This window comes from Larimichthys crocea, chromosome XIV (genome assembly GCF_000972845.2).
Source record: "Larimichthys crocea isolate SSNF chromosome XIV, L_crocea_2.0, whole genome shotgun sequence".
NCBI classification, from domain to species: domain Eukaryota; kingdom Metazoa; phylum Chordata; class Actinopteri; family Sciaenidae; genus Larimichthys; species Larimichthys crocea.
Genome location: NC_040024.1, coordinates 10,142,352 through 10,162,178, shown reverse-complemented (window position 1 = coordinate 10,162,178; position 19,827 = coordinate 10,142,352). Strand labels below are relative to the sequence as shown.

At 46.0% G+C, this 19,827-nt stretch overlaps 1 protein-coding gene across 1 annotated transcript in view; it reads left to right on the top strand.

Moving 5' to 3' along the window:
- The first annotated feature begins 1,188 nt into the window (after positions 1-1,188).
- cyp26b1 (cytochrome P450, family 26, subfamily b, polypeptide 1) overlaps positions 1,189-19,827 on the top strand; it is a 32,074-nt gene continuing 13,435 nt past the window's right edge. The window contains exons 1-2 of the mRNA XM_010744300.3: positions 1,189-2,312; positions 17,312-17,536. Of these exons, the coding sequence (XP_010742602.1) occupies positions 2,109-2,312; positions 17,312-17,536 (429 nt within the window). The 5' untranslated portion in view covers positions 1,189-2,108. The remainder of the gene's footprint in view (positions 2,313-17,311; positions 17,537-19,827) is intronic.

The window sequence follows — 19,827 nt, the reverse complement described above, 5'->3', positions numbered from 1 at the left end:
AAAAAAAATATAAAGAAAGAAAGAAAGAAAGAAAGAAAGAAAGAAAGAAAGAGTGGCTGCTGATGTGAGATGTTGGAAGAAGTCACCAAAAAAAAGTTTGTCCCTGAACTTTCCTCTGTATCTCTGCTGAAGTGCCGCTGAGCACGCACACACACACACACACACACACACACACACACACACGCACACACACGCGCGCGCACACACTTCCACGCGCGCACATGAGCTGATAATCCGTAAATGAAATGACCACTGACGAGCCATGAATCGATTTTACGCAGTGAGACGTTTCCACTCACTCACACAGATTTTAGTTTTAGTTTGGCACGGAATCGTTTTTTTTTTTTTTTGGAACCAAACCGTGTCAAAGTTTCGGTCTGAGGTGTTCGTGTCGTGTCCCATGATGCACCGGGAACACGAACAGGAGAAAACACCACGGTACAAAACTACAAATACGCGCCGGGCTCCGTGCGTAAAGGCGCGTCTTGGATCCCCCTTTGGAGATTTGAGCGATGTAACTCTGTTTGCGGTGAAACTTGTTGTTGATTTGGAGTCTGACGCCTCGACTCGTCTGTGAAAATGAGTTGACATCAGTCCTGATGTGCGCGCGGCGCTGTTCGAGCCTGCAGGTGATTAGTTCACGAGTGCGCACGTCCTGCACGGAGACATAAGTCATAAACGGAACTGCGAGCTCTGTCTCCCTCTCTCTCTCACTGGCGCTCTGCCAGCTCCAGCACGCTCCAAGCCTCCTCTCCTCTTGCCGCTCACTTTACACCACCCCTCCTTCTGTGAGGAGAGCGGAGGAAAGAGGGAGAGGGAGGGAGGGGAAGAGAGGAGGAGGAGGGAGAGGGGGGGTCCTCCAGGAGCTGAAAGAGGTGGAGCAGAGGGGAGGGATGGAGGGAGGAAGGGTAGAGGAGGAGGAGGAGGGAAGGGGAGGGGAGTCTCTCTTAGCCGACGCTGGAGTGAGGTGGGGTGGGGGGGCGACGGGAGCCCTTGGCCGCCTATTCGCCTTCCAGTTGCCTCCGCACTATATAAACACTCATTGGTGCCTCTGGCTTGACGCACACACACATTACACACACACACACACACTTTACGCACGCATCCACACACACACATACACACACACACACACTGAGGGTGACTTGTATAGGCAGCCAGAGAGAGAGAGAGAGAGAGAGAGAGAGAGAGAGAGAGAGAGAGGAGCGCTCTCAGAGAAACAGAAAGGTACACAGAGAAGAGAGTGGACGACAGAAAGTGAGAGAAGGAGAAGGAGGACGGTGGCTGCTGAGCATCTCTGCGCACCTTTTCACTCCTGCACGCTCACGGATCTTTAAAAAAAAAAAAGAAAAAGAAAAGAGTCTACACTTGATCATCCTCCGCTCCAGAGAGAGATTAAAACTTTTTTTTTCTTTTTTGCAAAGAAGCTTTTTAAGAATATTTTTAACTTTTAAGGGGGAGAGAGGAGAGAGAGAGAGACGCGATTCCTGGAAGAGTTTTCGTTCATTTTTTCCCCCCAAGCCAAGTCTTTCCATCCCTCGAGAAGTTTGAGAAAGTAAAGCCCTTGTTGGTTCCAGGGCTCCGGCTTCACTTTTTCCACGTGTCCCCCCCACGCTGTCCCAGCTTTTGACAGAAACGTGTCACCTTGAGATTTTTTTTTTTGCTTCAAAGAAAAAAAAAAAACTTTTATTTTTTTTAAAAAAGTCACTGACCCACAAACGAGACCCAAACATGAGCTCTCAAACATCAGGACAGTCCCCAGGCTTGTGTGACTTAAATCATTGAAGCGGAGTTGAGTTCTGTTTGGGTGTGAGACTGAAGACGCGGGGACGGTCTGGGCTGCGCAGCTCACCTGTAGCATCTCCTCCGCACAGTAAACGCCACTTTGTGACTATTTTAAGAGGCAGATTGAATCTGATCTGAACTCCCGCAGTTCATTCATTCTGAAAAACACGCGCGTTGCCTCTTCCAGATCAGCTTTTGGAGTGCGTAAAGGCGCATTTTACGCGTGAAAAGAAACTTCCCAAAAAAATCATCCAGAGGATCCAGATCTACAAACTTTTTTTTTTTTGAGAGTCACCCAGAGATCGCCGGGCTCTCCATCAACCATGCTGTTCGACAGCTTCGACCTCGTCTCGGCTCTGGCCACTCTGGCCGCCTGCCTGGTGTCCATGGCCCTGCTCCTAGCCGTCTCCCAGCAGCTCTGGCAGCTCAGATGGACGGCCACGCGGGATAAAAACTGCAAGCTCCCCATGCCCAAAGGATCCATGGGCTTCCCTTTCATCGGCGAGACTTGCCACTGGCTCCTGCAGGTAAGCGCGCCTTCGGGGCGGGGAAGAGGGGGGGAGAGAGAGCTTGGTGAAGCGCGACACGGTGGGTCACAGCGCGGGTCCCGGTGTGTCTGCGCCGGGGGGACAGAGTGGGACTTTATCCGTGTGATGAAATCAGTCTTGATTTGCTCATTTAGACGTTTACAAGCGTTTCTTTTGAGTTCATTCATCACTTTTCCACCCTTCAATGAAACTCTGTCTGCAACATGAAGTCACTGATGAATCGCTCCACAGCGGGACAGTGACACGATCAGCTCACAAAGTCTCTGTTGCACATTTTCTCACATTTATCCACACGCGTTACGACGTTGGAGATGCTCAAAACGCTTTTTGCGCCTTTCCCAGCATCATTTCACAACTTTTTTATCAGTTTGACTCAACATCCCATGATGCTTAGTGTTAGATCTACTCGTAAAGACTCATCTCTGAAGGAGAGAGCTTTTATTCCCCTGTAAAATCTGTGTGTTTATGGAGCTTCATCCTCATCCCAGCGCGCCTGTGATGCAGACTCCACACTCAGACCATCAAAGACTTTCACTTCACTTTTGATTAGTTTATAGCGCTGTAATCTGTCTCCACACTCCACTGTGGCTCCACCGGGGCGATCAAATCAGTTGTTTTATTATCAGACAGGAGCGTGTCGGGTCAGCCATGCCGCGGCGCGGAGCGGAGCGGAGGGGGTCGAGCTGCAGTTTTTTTTAAAAGGCTGATAGACTATCGTTCATATCTGATACGGTGGCAATTAAGTGACGGCCGGTTGTCTGAGCGCGGAGCAGAGCAGAGCACAGCTGCGGCTGCGAGATTTCAAAATAAAATAAAAAATGAGAAGAATGTGTGAGTAGAGCTCTGCGGGGAAAAGGTTGGAGTCAGGGTAAAGTGCGCACCTCGGACTCAGAAACTTGAAGTTGACTTGACAAGCTTGAGGTGGTTTGATCTGCTTCCCTCCTCTACCTGTCCACCAATCATCAATGAATCAATCAGAAAAAAGTTCCCCAACCCTTCCTGTGCAGGAGGAACTCTTTGAGTTGGCTCCTAACCTTTAGATCTAGAGAACTGAAGGAGTTTAATCAGCCATAAAACAGACAGAAAAGTTCCACAGTGGCTCCTGTGCAGGAGGAACTCTTAAAGTGTTTGAATCCGTCAATCTGAACCTTTATTCAGACCCAAAGACAGAGAGAGACAGAGAGAGATGGAGCTGTGGACAAAACCTGAAAACTTTTATCAGCTGGGAGAAGAAAGCTCAGGCTGCACGCGAGTCCTGCTACTAAGCAGCGGTTGTCAGCGCGAGCTGATGGCTCCCAGGAGCACGCGGACAGAAAAGGGGTCGGGGAGGTGGTGGGTTGGTGGGTTGGTGGGTGGAGGTGGAGGAGAAGAAGTAAAAAAGAGAGAGAAAAGAAAGAAAAGAGAGAAAGAGGGGGGCTTGAACTCGCGGTGCTCCTCACCTCCGTTACATCTGACACCGAGCGAGACGCGTTCCCGGAATGCAACCGAGGAACCACGGCCAAGTTTATGGTGAGGGTGGGTGGAGGGGTGGGTGGGTGGTGGCGTTATGTCAGTCAGATAGAGAGGAATGAAAGGCTGAGTGTGCCTGTATGTCCCCCCCCCCACACACAAGCACAGAGCGAGGCCGGGGTCTGGCTGCTTCATGTCGGAGGGGGGGTTCGGATTGGGATGACGTCTTCCTAATCTGAGAGTTAAGGTTCAGAGCAGCCAATGAAATGCCTCATAAATGTTGTTAAACTGCGTGTACGAGACACAGAGAGAGAGAGAGACTAATAATCATGGGCTCTGTGGGAAAGTGAGACAGACACAGATGGAGATCTGATGGGACCTTCTTGCCCAGATGCTGTTTTATGTCTCAGCTACTAGTCTGCTGCCTGATTGCTCACAGAGACGACATGTCAGACCTGCTCAGGGTCCAGCCGTCTCTCTCTCTGTCTCTCTGCGAAAGACAAGAAAGAAGCAAAACGCAGAGCTCCATCAACTTCGAGGATTTAAGAGAACCGAGCGGCAGATGGTTTCTTTCCTGTCCATTAGGACGTCAGAGTCTTTGTTTGACTTCACAGCACAGCATGAAGAATTATACATCGACGTCAAGGTCGCTTCCTCGAAAGCCAAAGGTTGTACTGCCGGAGAGTTTCAGATTCATTGGACACAAACTTGTCTCTTGATATCGGTCGCTGAAATCGCTTCGACAACAACAAATCCTAAAGACCGTTAGTTCAAATGTTCACGTTCAGAAGTTGAGCAGAAGTTTTACAGTGTGTCACGTTCCCTGAAGCTGAAATAACATTCTAGTTCCCTAAACTTAAAAACAACACAGGCATTGTCATTTTTGTTTTTGTTGTTTCCATATTTGGGGCAGCAAGTTGCGTACACAACACAAACATAGCAACAGAGTTGCTCATTTACACCGTTTCTAATCTAAAGTCCAACACTCACTCCTCTTTTATCTCCGTTTTTGGTCTCCACCACCTCCTGAGTGGAATATCCGGCTCTCTGGCTGCTAAACGCTCAACTATGTTCACTTGTTCATTGCAAACCGTGTCTGTCTGTACAAGGGGACGCTGTATGGGAACCAAAACGATACAGTCGAGGGCCGGGGGACTAGATTTAAACTCATTCTGAAAGTTTTTAACGAAGCGGACGTGACTCCTGGGTTCCAGATTGCGTATTTGTAGGTGAACCAGAGGCCGTAGTCCAAACCACCTTGAATATGTTCAACCTTTACTCACAGCTTGTCCTGTTTCTCTGCGTCTCCTTTTCCCTGAACTTCTTCTTCCAGATTTCCTACATAAACACTCTCTCTGTCTAAATGCGAGTATACATACATACGGTATATTTTTAACTCCGCACACACGCGCTCGACAGCAGAAGCACATTTTTTTTTGTGACCGATCCATTTTAAAAAACGATCTGCAGTTAGGAATAGATTCACGGTCACCCTGCCAAAGACCTGTCCGCTCTCATTAGGAGCTGGAGATTTCTGACGGGACGGTGCCAAGCAGGAGCGTTACTACCGAGCAGACACACACACAGGCAGCGAAACACGACGTGCACGGTACAGGTTCATGTTTATATCGATGTAAACACACATTAGTTATGCACACATGCAAGTATGCTTTCCGTGCAGGTGCATGGACGTCCGCGTGAACCCTTCACTGTACGTCTGCACTCATAAAAATCCAGTAAAGATATTTTTTAGAAGTTGGACACGGAAAGCATGCAACATGCATTTCGTGTAACATCGAGGTCGACGTGAACGGAAACACGCTGGAGATTTTCTCGGATTTGAAAACGCTCCATAACTGAAACTTTCTCCACCAGGACAGAGGTCAGACTATTTCTCGACGTCGACGTGAAAAGTTCAAGTCAGACGCACGATTCTTCAAACGGACGTAACATGATTTTTTTATCTGCAAACTCTTCAAAAAATCAAATCAGTTACGTTCTGCGGCCACTTGAGGTCACCAAAGTGCAAAGTTCCCAGACGTGGTTTTGAATTAATTGATGTCTTTAGATGTGAATTTAAAAAACAAAAACAACCTTGTGGCTTATTTGTATCAGGTTACTAAAGAAATGTTCTAAGATTTCTGGGTAATGAAGTCCTTTGAGGGGAGCTGCATCGCGAGTTTTTTTTCGATATCGACTCAAGACGTCCACAAACGCTGTTCCCCCGTCAGTGAGGGGAAAACTATCTACTATTCTGACTTCTCCTGGTCTGGACCCAATACCTCTCACACACACACACACACACACACACACACACGAGTATACTCGCATGCGGTGCAGACAGGCTGGACTGAATCTGGGTCAGACCAAAGGAAATGAACACATGGCACAGAGACTCAGACTGTACTGTGTGTTTGTGTGTGTTGTGTGATTTAAGTTTGTGAATGAACCTGAGCCAGAGACACACACACACACACACACACACACACACAGTAGATTTCTATGCACAAAGACTTATCAATGATTGTTTCCAGTTTTTTTTTTTTTAATTAGTCAGAATTGGACGAGCATTAGCAGCAACACACACACACACACACACACACACACACACACACACACACACACACACACACACTAATGTGTTGTCCTGCTGTCTGCCAGTCTGTCTTCTTGTCTCTGTCTGTTTTGCAGTGATGAAGTGTAAATGACGGTGGGCAGAGTAATAACAGTCCTGCAGACCAAACACTCACAGTGATGACAGCTCTCTCTCTGTCTCTCTCTCCTTCTTCTTCTCCTTCTTCTTCTACACCTGTCCCTTCTGACTCTTCCCTGTAGCAGTTCCTCAGTTACAACTTCCTTTCTTTCAAATTTTCTTTCTGTCCCTCGTGACACACTCGTGGTGCCTTCAAGTCAGCAGTTAATTTGAGTTTTCGTGACTTTTGTTAGTGGGAAGTTTCTCGTTTTTTTTATGCATTCACATAAGATGCAGAAGTTTATTAAATTCCTGCTGCATGTGAACTTGTCAGAAGAAGTTTTATTAACGTCCCTTTTCTGCAGCATGCGTACTTCCACGTTTTAGCATTTATTGCACTGTCAAACTAAGAACGTAAGCCCCCCAAACTAAAAGACACAATCTCGTCTTTTAACTTTTGCAAAAAGCTGCTCTGATTTCAACTCTTAAGAAGCTCAATCTCGGGGATCAAGTGGCGATTTAACCATTTCGAAAACTCTAATTCATTGACTGATTTGGTAGATTGGAAGGTCGTTCTACCAGACACAGACATTACGGAAAGAGAGACAACTGAATAAAAAGACAATATAGATTCAAATCGCTTCAAACTACAAATCCTGAAATGGTTCAAATGAGTTATATTCACGTTAATATTCACGTCCCGTCTGATTAATTGTTAAAAAGACATAAAACTGTCTTCTTCTCTGGAGTTTATGTAACATTTTCTAATCGTTGAGGTTTCTAATGCGAGTCCGACATGTGCTCAGGTCCTGTGGCTCTTCATGTTCACTCGCTGTTTGACTCCGAGCACGAGCAGCTTCGAACGATCTGATTGGAAAAGTCGGGCGGCGAACAATCCTCAAAAAAGAAAAAAAAAAAAGCCACCACCCATCACGACCACATCGCGGTTAAAAAAAACCATCGCTACGCCGCGCGCTGAAGACGTCTGATGACCTCACAGCTTTACTGGTTTACAGCACATGTGGGGCCCTTTGTGTTTTTTTTTAAGGTGGATTGTCCCTTTAACCAGCTCAGACAGAGCCGGGATTGTGAGGCCTGGTGGCTTCATCTGTACTAAGGTTCCATTACTGCGGTCCAACACGCTGTGTGCTGCATAGCTGTGGTTACACAGTCCTGATGCACACACACACACACACACACACATAAATGGAAATACTATGAGTACATATAGAGTATGTAGATGTAACATGCACACACACACTAACTCAGCACACGTGCACTGAAGTGTGTGAGCTCGGTCAGATCGCATTACAAATGATTAACTCTTTCTTTCTTTCTTTCTTTCTTTCTTTCTTTCTTTCTTGCTCGGAGTGGCAGGGAACTGGCAAGTGTGTGTTTGTTGGGTGAGAGATACATAGTTCATTGAGCGGGCACAAGGGGCAGCCCTTTATGTGTGTGTGTGGTGTAACAGTGTTAACATTCAAGGCAGGACCCTTGAACCTCCGAGGACTCTTCTTCTCAACACCCCTATAACTTTTTTTTTTATAGGTTTCGCTCCATCTTTTCTTCACGTCGCTCGTGTTTTCGATCGTTTTGTTCGATTCATTGATCGATAATCGAGTGTTCGGTATGTTTCTGTGAGTTTTCTTCATAAAAGTAAAAAAAAAACCCGCTGTGTGTTTTGCGTCATCGCTGAATTTCTCCCTCGTCTCGCGACTCTTATTTCCGTTTGTTTCCGATTTCTTCCTATCTTTTCCGCACCATCTCCGTCTATATTTTTATCTTCCTCAACTTTTCCTCAACCGACGTACGACATAGATTTATCACTACAAAGCGTCCAGCGACAACAACATAAATCAAACCTTAACATTCCGGTAAAAGCATCTAGCTTTTTCCCCTCTCCTTCTCCTTCTTCACATCCATCCATCCATCCTTTCCTGCCTTCCTCCTCCTCCTCCTCCTCTTGTTCAGATTAGCAGGAGGTGCTGGCAGCGGTCTCCCTTGCCCCTTCTTTCACCCCGAGAACACACTGCTTCCTGCTAACAGCGCTGTTGTCCTGGGCCAATGTTAAGCTCTCTTTCTCAATGAGTGTGTATGTGTGAAACAGATTTTTTTTATTTTTTTAAACAGTTATGACCTTTGAATGCGTGCGTAAAAACGTGAAGACGTGTTATTTCATAGAAATGTGGATGTTTTCGCCGCGTCTTTTACGCGTTACGACCTGCCCGCGCTAAGACACAAACGTATAACTGGTAATTCATCTTCAAATGAGAGTCAGGCATTTCCTAAAACAGCAAACACTCAAACTGAAGCGAAAGCTGAACTTGCTGGGGACTATTTTCAGCGGCGGATTAATCCACGTTTGTTGCTAAACCAGTTTTAAGACAATCAGGCTTGGATACTTGTCGGTTCTTGGTCTTTTTATTGGATTTGCTGTAGAGAAATATAACCCATCACCAGATTTCTACATGCATTTGTTCGCTTGTAGCTGTGTGTGTGTGTGGTGTGTGTGTCAGGGTATTAGCTGGGGTCCCGGGGTGAGTGCTTAGAGAGTTTTGAACAACCATAATCTCCCTCCCTATAATGTCCCCGGGTCAGGGGCCAACCCTCTCTCTCCCGCTCTCTCTCTCCCGCCCTCCCTCTCCCTCCATTCTCCTTGTTTTTTGGCTGAACTATCCGAAGCCCTTTTTCGTTAATCCGTCCTTTTATGAAACCAGCACCCTTCCCACCTCTCCGCCTCCTCCTGCCACGCTCTGCGCTCGCTTTTCTCTTGCTCCACTTGCGGCTTACCCCTTTCACACTTTCCCTTTTTTTTTCTCCTCCATTCTTTATCTCTTTCCTTCCTCCTTTCCTTTCCTCCTTCTCATCCTACTTTCCTATTCCTTCCCCTTTTGTCTCCCCCCCCTCTCTGATGTGGTGGCGTGACCGCAAAGGGACGGGGTTCATTGTCAAGTCGAGGACCTATCGCACCATTCAAACTCACACTGGTTCCTTGGTATCTCTGGCACCGGCTGAATGATTGACAGCTGAAAAGAAAGAAGGAATTCCCTCACAGCCTTTGACCTCGTTTCCTCTCTCTTGTTCTTCTTTGCTGCAGCCGCCGCTGCCGCTTTCTGGCTTTTTTTTTTTTTTTCATTTTTAACCTTCGTTTAAGTCGCAGTCCCACGAGATTCACCTTTCCGACAAACTTTTGGCACCAGTCCCTGGCGAATCAGTCGTTTTTTTCTTCTTTCTGAAACACCATTTTCCCGTCGCTCAACATTCGACCCACATGCTCCTTTGCGACCGAAGAAAGATCGGCCAACGCGTCACGATTCGCCACCGTCACCCGTAGAAACAGGCGACATCCAGTCAGCATCTCTTTGCTTGAATTAGTCTAGATTCGTTTGTGTATTCGGGTTATTGCATAATAATCCACTGCGAAAGCGGTCATGAAAGTGAAACTTGTCACCTGTGAAGAACGGTCGATTTGCAACGCGACGGAAAACGGTGGCGTAATCAACAAATGATATTCCCAAAAACCGTCCCCGGGTTTAACGTTACTGCACGTTATTTTGGGTGGGTCGTGCAGCAACATTTACTCACAGATTCACAAATCACGCGTTTGATACCCACACATATATGCACGGTACGATACGTCACATCCGTGTGCCTTTGAGTTAAACTGTCTGAATTTCAGCCAGAGGACGACGACGTTTAATACTTAATATTTAATACAACACACTCTATCTTTAATCTGAATCTTCGTGGCGTAATCGACTCTTTGTCCGCGACTTTGCTGCATTTAGAAGTTTCGTGTCCCGCTACTGTTCCTCCGTGAGCCAGACTCTCTCTGAGCAGTCACCCTAATATTTCGGCTCCAAACTTTCCCTCTCACTTCTCTCACACACACACACACACACACACACACACACTCTCGCTGTCCCTGTGTGTGTGTGTGTGTGCTGGTGGAGCCGCGGCGTTGATCTGAGTAAACATAATTAGCTGTGTTTTTTTGTCTTGCCCTAATAAAAGAGTCATTTGTTGGACATTTCCACTGCGCTACAAAGAGGACATTTATAAGCCCGGGCCCAGGTTCGCCCCCAGGCCAACCCCAACAGAACAGACGGGGGTATTTTTAGCACGGGCCCGGCGCGTTAAGTTAGCTCTGCTCGGACAGTGTGTGTGTGTGTGTGTGTGTGTGTGTGTTTTTAGAGAGAGAGAACAAGAGAGACGGGGAGATTTTTATGAGATTTTCTGTGATCGTGGCGGCGTTTGTCTGAAAATCGGAGTGCATGTGAGTGTGGAATGAAAGGTTTTGTGTGTGTGTGTGTGTGTGTGTGGAAAGTCCTCGCCCCCCTCCGTCGCCACTCTCCCTCCTTTATTGAGGCTCTTGTAAAAAATCTGATAAATCTCTGTTCAAAAAAAAAGAAATATAAAAGGGACTCTGTAGGAGCTGACATCGCTGGTTACAAGCGCAGCGCTGTCCAGACTGTAACTTACAAACACCACGCTTTGTTCCTGACCCTCATTGCCGCGTACGTAACCTCTAACCCTCACACAAGCTTCACTTCTGATCCTAAATCTTTAACCTGCAGCTCCGTGCTGGATTTCCTCCTTAACGGCGCCTCAGGGTCCAGTTTGAAGCTGCGATGGCTGTTCTCGACGTGCACCGGCGCCGGTTTTTATTTTTATATTAAAGCGATCAGTGGGTGTGAGACTGACACACATTGATTTTATATTTTTGCACATTGCTTCGTGAGCTCACCGGTTGCGTACAAACCAAAAAGCAAAAAGGGACGACGTCGGAAACTTTATCGTGTGGGTCGTTGTGATGAAATTAGGGGCATCGTGGAGCCTTGATATGCTCGACGTACCGTAAATATGGCCCGGGCTCTTTCTCTAGAGTAAACGTACCCGTATAAAAATATACATGCAAGCCCGAAAAACTGAACATTAAAGTTTAACGGAGAATGAAGCAGCTGAAAAAGCATTATATCATATTAAGAGTTAAGATGCTTTTTAACGAAGCAGTGAGTCTTAATTTCCAACTGTCACGTCACATTTACAACCTAATGACCCCTGACAACTTGAAGTGAATATACAGGATTTGTTTAAATTTTTAAAATGTCTCTTTAAAGTTCATGTTTTAAAAAAAATAAATCATGTTTTTGTCCCGTAAACAGTTTTGTCCATTGTTGTTAAGGTTATTTCATCTCGACGAATGAAAGTCAAGTCAGACGACGTCAGGAATTTTTGATTGGCCGGGCTTCTAAGTGAATTACACAAGTAACAAGCGCAAAATCCATGTGATGCTCGACGTCTTTGTAATCAATTAAAGGATTATTCACGTTCACAACTGTGCTGGAGCTCTCCGCACACGTCGCACACATCATGATTTGTGCCTCGGCAACCGGCTTGTACTTTTTTTTTTTTTAGTTGCTAGGTAACACACATCCAGAAAAGAAGAAGAAAGAAAGAAAAAAAAAAAGCTTTAAAACTTTATGCCCGCCATCATTAAGAGAAACCTCTTTATGGTTTTCAGCTCACATCAGAGTTTGTTGCCTGTGACCTCGGCGGTAAAAATCAGCCGTAATGTTGTGGTAGCAATTTTGGTTTCTTGGTTTTTCTTTTTTTTTTTGCGAAACGAAGTGAGTGTTTACAGCGAAGTGCTCCTCCGCTTCACTGAAGTTTGAAAGGGAGAGTGTGTGTTCGAGCCGGCGCAATCAGTGTGAAGCCGTGTGACGCCTGACGTCTCGGCGGCGGCGACGACGTCTGTGTGTGTGTGTGTGTGTGTGTTGTGTTGTAATCCCGTCGTGCGGTTATGTACGTGTTCTCCTGCAAGAAGAAGTGTGGCGTCATTACATCACAACTTTTCCATGCTTGCTCTCTCTGTGAGTGTGTGTGTGTGTTGCCAGATTTGGGAGGGGGGGGGTGTACACTTCTCACCTTTTATGCTAAATGTCATCCAGACCACACCCCTGGCACACACACACAGATTATTTTAGTGTAACTTTTTTGTTTTACGCACTGTTTTTTTTCCGTTTTCTAGCGGGGAATAAGACTGCCAATGTGTGTGTGTGTTTGTAAGTGTGTGTGTGTGTGTGAAAAGAAAATAGAAAGAAATGGAAAGAGAAAATGTATGAAGAGATACACACAAAATGCACACACACACACACACCACAAAAAGTACACAATCGGCCCAATCTGATGCTGTATCTTGGAGTGTGAAAGGGAGCCTTGTCTGGCTGCCTGAGGAACTCCCTTCGAATTGGACTGTGTGTGTGTGTGTGTGTGTGTGTGTGTGTGTGTGTGTGTGAGCAGGCCTGCCAGGCAGACATACTAAACCACTCTACATCCATGTGGCAGCAAAATGTAGCTTGGAAAACAACCCCACTCTTACACGCACACACCCCGAGGGCTCCAGAGGCCAGCCGACGACCTGGTGTGTGTGTGTGCGCTAATGTGTGGGTGAGTGTGTGTGTGTGTGCATGCCACAGTAAAAAGAGGAAGTGTACAGGAGCTGTGAAAACAGTTCAGGTCAACAGTTTGTACCCAGACAGACCGACAGCGAGAAAAAGAAACCGAAATCTGCAAAGGTGAAGGAACGAGGGGGTAAAAGAATGTTTCTTTAAACTCTTGAAAGAGAAAAAAATCGACCCGATGAGCCACATTTAGGAGTTTATTTCCAGTAACTGAGATGGAAGTCGATGGCAGCAATCTAAGACGTGAGTTTTAAATGATCTGGTGTTGGTGGCGATCCCTCAAAATCAAAAAGGGGTTGCTTTCGAGTCGCCGTTTCGCTTTGACGGGATGCATCGTTCATCCAGCAGCAGTATGTCGACCCCAATGCATTGCAGCTCTAAGAAAAGATTCACGCGTTGGGTAACGTTTTTTTAACTCCCAACAAAATGCACGGTGTTGATAAAATGTCATCACCTCATGAAAGGGTCTTAACATCTGAAGTAGCTTAAGCGCAATGACACACACACACACACAGCTACAGAGGTGGGGCGTGTTGGGCTGAATGCTAATTAGCAGCATTTTTCATCTATAAAAGGAGTCTGGCAATCAAGAGTTTTCAAAGCAACATGAAACAGCCAACAGAGCTGCAAAGAGGGCCGAAGCATCTGTGCCTAATTTAGGCCCGAGTTCACACAGAGAAACGTTAAAGATGTGAGGTGCAGAGAGAGAGAGAGAGAGAGAGAGAGAGAGAGGGATGAGCTGTGACTGCCACGGACGGAAGTGAAAAAGTAGGCGAGGCTGCAGACGCGTCGTCCGTCCTTTGACGACGGTTTGGCGCGTTTGCGTAATTTAGGCGATGAAGAAAAGAACGCGGACGAGTCGCACCTGTCCACCAAAGCCGAAGGCGAATTCCCACTGTCTACGATACCTGTGCATGACAACATTGTATGGTTAAAGTTGGGGAAATTATTTACAGTCATAACAGGTCCCACCATGAGCAAGTACTTGGCAACAGTGGCAAGGAAAAACTTCATGGTGTGCCGGCATCTGCTGCGACCAGTTGAGTTCGGGGAGTTGTTGCCTGTAACTTTACGGTTTACCTACAGTTTTACTACGGTTGTAATGTAGCTTTCAAGACATTTTTAACATAAATTTTGAGTTACAAAGTCAAACGGAAGAGGTTGCATTATTCCAACACTAACCCTGACAGTCAGTCATCCTTGCCGAACCCTAACCACTTCCAATCCAGACATCTTGACTACATCCTTGATCTCCCCAATAGGTTATCCTTATCCTCAACAACGCCCAAACATCCTCTCTGGAGATCTACATCCTGGACCAGAGAACATTTTCCCTTCCTCCTACCCCCAATGGGGTGAATATGTAGCACTAATGACTCAGCACACCTCACCACATCTCCCTTCCTTTGACTCTCTACGCCAAACCGGGCGATTCGTCGGACAGCTCGGGAAGAGTCATCGAGAAATCTTCCTAACCCTTAACCCCAAGTCCTAGTGTAAGTGCAGAATCAATTTTGGACACCGCTGCATCTTTGATTTTGATAATTTCTTTTGAATTCACCAACTTTATGGAAGTACAATCCTAAAACTAAGCACACAGTAGTAGCTAATAACCCAGAAGATGAACAGATGTGACTCAGCGTGAACAACCAACAGTTCCAGCACCAAACCTGCAGTTTCTAGTTTATATTCAGTGAATGCCAGAGAGACATGCAGTGACTTAGCAGGTAGTCAGTTTTGTGTTTCCTCCGTTTAGCTCTCGCCGACTGAAGCGGCTTTTCGATTTGATTGTATTAAATGTATCAACATTTCGCTGCAGGACCCTGAGCTGCAAATTACAACCGTAAATGACTGTGAGGATAAATTTGCAGCTTCAGATGAAGCTATGTTTGCACACACACACACATACTCTCACACCCCGCTGCTGTGAGAGGTGTGTCTCAAACAGGAAACAAACTACCTGCTAAAATTAGCCGCTGCACACACACACACACACACACACATAAACCTATGTTTCGTACACTGTGAAGCTCTTTCTCGCTGTCACACTCACTCACACAAACATCCTGTTGGTTTCCTGTAGCGTGGACGGTTTTACAGTTGCTCTTAACGTTAATTCCCATCAGAATGAAAAAGGGGAAAAGAAAGTGAGACGTCGATAGAAATGCAGAAATAAATGCCAGAGTCTCTTTAATAAAAACTGTTTTACGGCACTTCATAATACTGCTATGTTTACATGTGTTACCAGTGTGTGTGTGTGTGTGTGTGTGTGCCTCACAGTCATACATATCTCTTTCCCCAGGAGTAAACTGGGGTCAAACCAGTTAGTGTTGTCACGGCAATTTGCAGTTAGGCCCCTGCGTGTTTGTTTGCTTTGCACGTTTTTGTGTGTGTGTGTGTGTGAATTTGCAGAATTTGTACATGCATGTGTGTTTTTACTGTATGTGTGTGTGAATGATGTGTTTGTCTGCGAGTTATTGTGTGTGTGTGTGTGTGTGTGTGTGTAACACAGTAAGCTGCCCTCCGGCTGATATATATTCTTTTCACTCAAACAGCCCATTTACAGTTCTGGGGTCGGCTCCCTCTCGCTCTGCCGTGACCCGGACCGTTTAGAGGTGAGCGTCAAAGCTGAACCCAGGTCAGCTCGCTAACTGACTCCAGCACCGGTCCTCTGGGGGTTTTTTACTGACAGCCGGGCAGCTCAAACTGCGGGGCGAGGCGTCCGAAATGGGCGTTGTGGCTTGTTATCACGGGTCCAAGCATTTTTGAAGTTTGGGCGACTAAACGTTCACCGCTGTGGTGTTTCCGCGCTCCAGGTTCTTTAAATCAGCTGTCGGTTATGACGTCCTGCTCCTTGGAGTGTCCGTAGGTTTAGGTTGAGTAACGGCCCTCTGTATTCGTCTTTTCACCCTCATTGGTTGGGGAAGTGGAAACATTAGACCCATGATTTCCTACCAGTGTTTAAACTGGCGAAAAGATGAGAGTTCATGAAATGGAGATAGGTTGGATGAGTGGGATTAAAATTAGAAATATTACCGGCCAAGTTGACTAATTTAAGAAATCTTAGGTCCTGGAAGTGTCCAGTTGTTTCCAACCTGGTGGTTAATAAACCTAAGTGGTCATAAAACACTTACCAGAATAGGAAAATGGATAATTTTACTTCGTCAGGCGTCCAAAATGTTCAAATGAAACAATCCAAGAAGGAAAAATCTGTTTGCTTAACCTGCAACAAAGGATCGCAACTTTCATTTGTTTCAAGTCAAAAACCGCTGAATTGGAAGAGGCGTTAAAGTATCTCTCTAACACTGAAATACACGTTTTAGATGCATGTTTGGTTCCGTTAAATTGTAGATAGACTTTAAGTATTGAACAATATTTCAGGAGGCAGGACGAGGCTCGTTGGGGGACAGCATCGAGATCTTTTTACATTCCTTCAGTCTGGTCCTTCTGGATGAGAAATTGAATTTACTGTACTTGAAGCCTGAGCTAAAAATGTTTTGAGAACCTTTATCCTAAGCCTAAGTTAAACTCAGATCACATCCCGAAGGCATCCCAAATCAGTTTTCATTGAATTAACCTGGTGTATACAGGCTTCCTAAACATCTCCAGTCTCCGTGTATAAGTTTACTTTTGCTCTGGAAGCCGAGATGATGGAAACATCAGTAACTTTTAGCATGTGGGGACTCACCCCAAAATGGTCTGTTTGGGCCCCAAACCACAGGGAGAGAGAAAGAGAAAAGACTTACTCAGAGCTTTTAGAGGTGAAGATCAAAGCTGGAGTGAAGGTCAGATCCTAAATAGCTGTTTTAAATTAATAGGAAGCGTAAAAATCAGTCGAGAGCTTAAACTTTGAAGGTTTTAGTCACTTTTTTTTGTCTATCAGCATCTCGGAAACGTTGAGGAGAATGATGACTGTCCCAACTGTACAATACACCTTTAAAAATTAGGTTTTAATTAGGTTTGAGTTGTTTAGCAAATTTCTTGGTTTTACTTTCGGGTTGTGGAGCGCAAGACGGTTACAAGAAAACTAATAGAAAGTCAGAAGTAGGAGATGAGGGGGATCTCCATCAACCCAAGGAACAGGAAAAGCATTTCTCTAACGTCAGCTAAACAGGGTGGAGTGTTTGGGGATTTCCTTCAAAATAATGTCCTGTTCACACCTTCTGCTGTACCTCTCTGCCGGTAAAGGGAAATTCCACCTTCCAGTTTCATTCACATCGACAGTCTGTCTCTGCCTGGGCTTAATTTAAAACCACCTCACCGTTTCATCACGCTTTCTTCTTCTTACATAAACATAAATCTTCATGAGATGAATTACAGCAGATGATACCGAAATAATTCATTAACCGTCCTCTCTGTCCCTTTTCGTCTAGGGTTCGGGCTTCCATGCGTCGCGGAGGCAGAAGTACGGCAACGTCTTCAAGACCCACCTGCTCGGCCGCCCCCTGATCCGGGTGACGGGCGCCGAGAATGTGCGCAAGGTTCTGATGGGCGAGCACACGCTGGTGACGGTGGACTGGCCTCAGAGCACCGCCACGCTGCTGGGACCCAACTCGCTGGCCAACAGCATCGGAGACATCCACCGCAAGAGGAGGAAGGTCAGAATACATAGATTTACGTGCATGCACGTGCACATGTTTGCGTGTCAGTCATATGAGGGAAAAGAATAGACACTTCATGAATGTTCTGGGAAGTTCACGTGCTGGCATCCTGCCAGTAATCGGACCGAGAATAATTGAATGGTTACAAGCAGCTTTTTTAAAATCTAAAATTCGCATGGACAGGGATGAATAAGCACATCAAACATGTCTTATTCCACCTTTTAATCAGATATTAGAAAATCAAGTCGCCTTACATTTCTTAGATAAAAAAATCCAGGAGATTTTTCTTTAGTCAGGACTTTCACAGAGGCACGGTAATCGTCATTCGGACAAAATTAGGATTTGTTGGATTCTATGAAACCGACATGAACATGACAAAAACGTTGCAAACTCCAGTTTAGATAAGTCCAACTGAAATCTCTACTAGACTAGAAGACAACAAGCTGAAAGAGGATAAAGTGGCCTACAGCTGAGGGGAACTGCAAAGCTGGGTGATGTCAAGTACGCGATTGATTGTTGATATATAAATATCAGTTATAGACACTTTAAATCTTTCAATGACTTGTTTTAGCACGGCTTAACGTCTTACTGACAGGGTCAAATCGTTGCTCGAATTTATCCAGATCTACTCGAGGCGAAAAAAGAGATTTGGAAGGACAAAGAACCGCCTTCATTTTTAGCTTTCAGCACACAAAATGAGACAAAACCAAAGTACGTTTGACCTTTCTTTCCCTCAGCTGTACACAACACGCAACAAAAGAGAAAAAGAAAAACACGATTGAAGCCAAGATGAAAATAAAAGATTGTCAGAAAATCACAATAGTCATAATTCCTACTGTCGTTTCCTGGACGGAAATCCAACAGAATCACTTGTGCGTGTCGGCAAACGCAGCAGTTAAATGTCAGGATTTTGAAACCGCTCTTCGACACTCCAGACTAAAATAAAATACAGAATTACAGAGTTCATATCTAATAAATTGTGAACAGAAAATCCACTCGTGGTTTAGTCTGGCAGGCGGAACGTAAAAAAAGGACTTCTCTAGTGCCAAATTACCGTGCTGGCATCGCGGCTCTTACCTGCAGCGATCCTGCCACGTTTGCCATTTCGGAACATTTGAAATGTCTGAAAGAGGACGTGTAATGTACACACACGCAGACACACACTCATTTGTCGAAAGCACCGGAGTCATCTGCTGCACAATGAGGCAGGTAGGACACACAAACAAGTCAGACAGAGTATCAGTGTAAAGCAATCCCCGTCCTCCTTCCCTTATCAGCGCTGTTCTGGCTACTGAAGCGTGAGAACGACCCCTCCATCGCTCTATCCTCTCCTCCGCTCATCTACATGGAGAGAGAGAGGGAGAGAGGTTGAGCGGAGTTCAGGTCAATGCTCGCTCGCTCGGTTTTCATTCGAACTTTTTCTGCTGATTTCCGGATTTTCCTTCGATATGTCTTTTTCCACTTCCGACCTTTTTCCCCTTTTCTCTCTCGTTTCTGTGCCAGGACCATTTCAGGTAATCAGCCACTTACCTCTCCCTCCTATTATCCCGTTATCCCCGGGGCACATACCTTCCTTCTCTCTCTCTCTCTATCACACACACACATAAACACACATCTGACAAAGAACCAGAAGCAGAGTCTGGTGTGTTTTCCTGTAAATCACTCTCTAGTTTTCTCTCTCTGGATCCTCCGTGGAGAGGAAGGTGGAGGGGTTTGGAGGCGGAGGTCAGGTTTCGTTACCGTGGTGCCCGGGGACAGTGAGGGGTCGGCTGGGTCTAATCTGGGCTCTGATCCCCTCTCCTCTCCCTGGAGACCCCCGCACTAACCTCATGTAATGACCCCTGATTAGGAAGGCTGCCTCCAACACAGCACAAAGAGGGGCTTTCTGTGGGGGCCCAACACACACATAACAGTACACCAAAGCATATGTGCACACACACACACCTGAACATTCCCCCTCTCTTAACCCGAACAGCCAGATACAGAGATGGAGGTCGGTAACGTTGCTCATAGTCGTGTGTTTTTGGTGCTGCTGAGGTGCCTTTGAGCAAGACAAGCAACCTCATACCTGCTGCCGGGCCGTCTGTGACGTTTGACCTTCACGAGGAAAAGAGGTTTTCCCTCCAGAGATCGACTGATGAAACGATGAAACGTGGCTAAAACGATGCCGTGATGCCCACGCATGGACACGTCGTCTATCAATCACAGACTCGCGCTCTGTCCCGTCAGGCTCCTGGAAGTGGTCGGCACTTTGGCGTTTGTCTTTTTAAGCTCCCGATCGTGCGTAA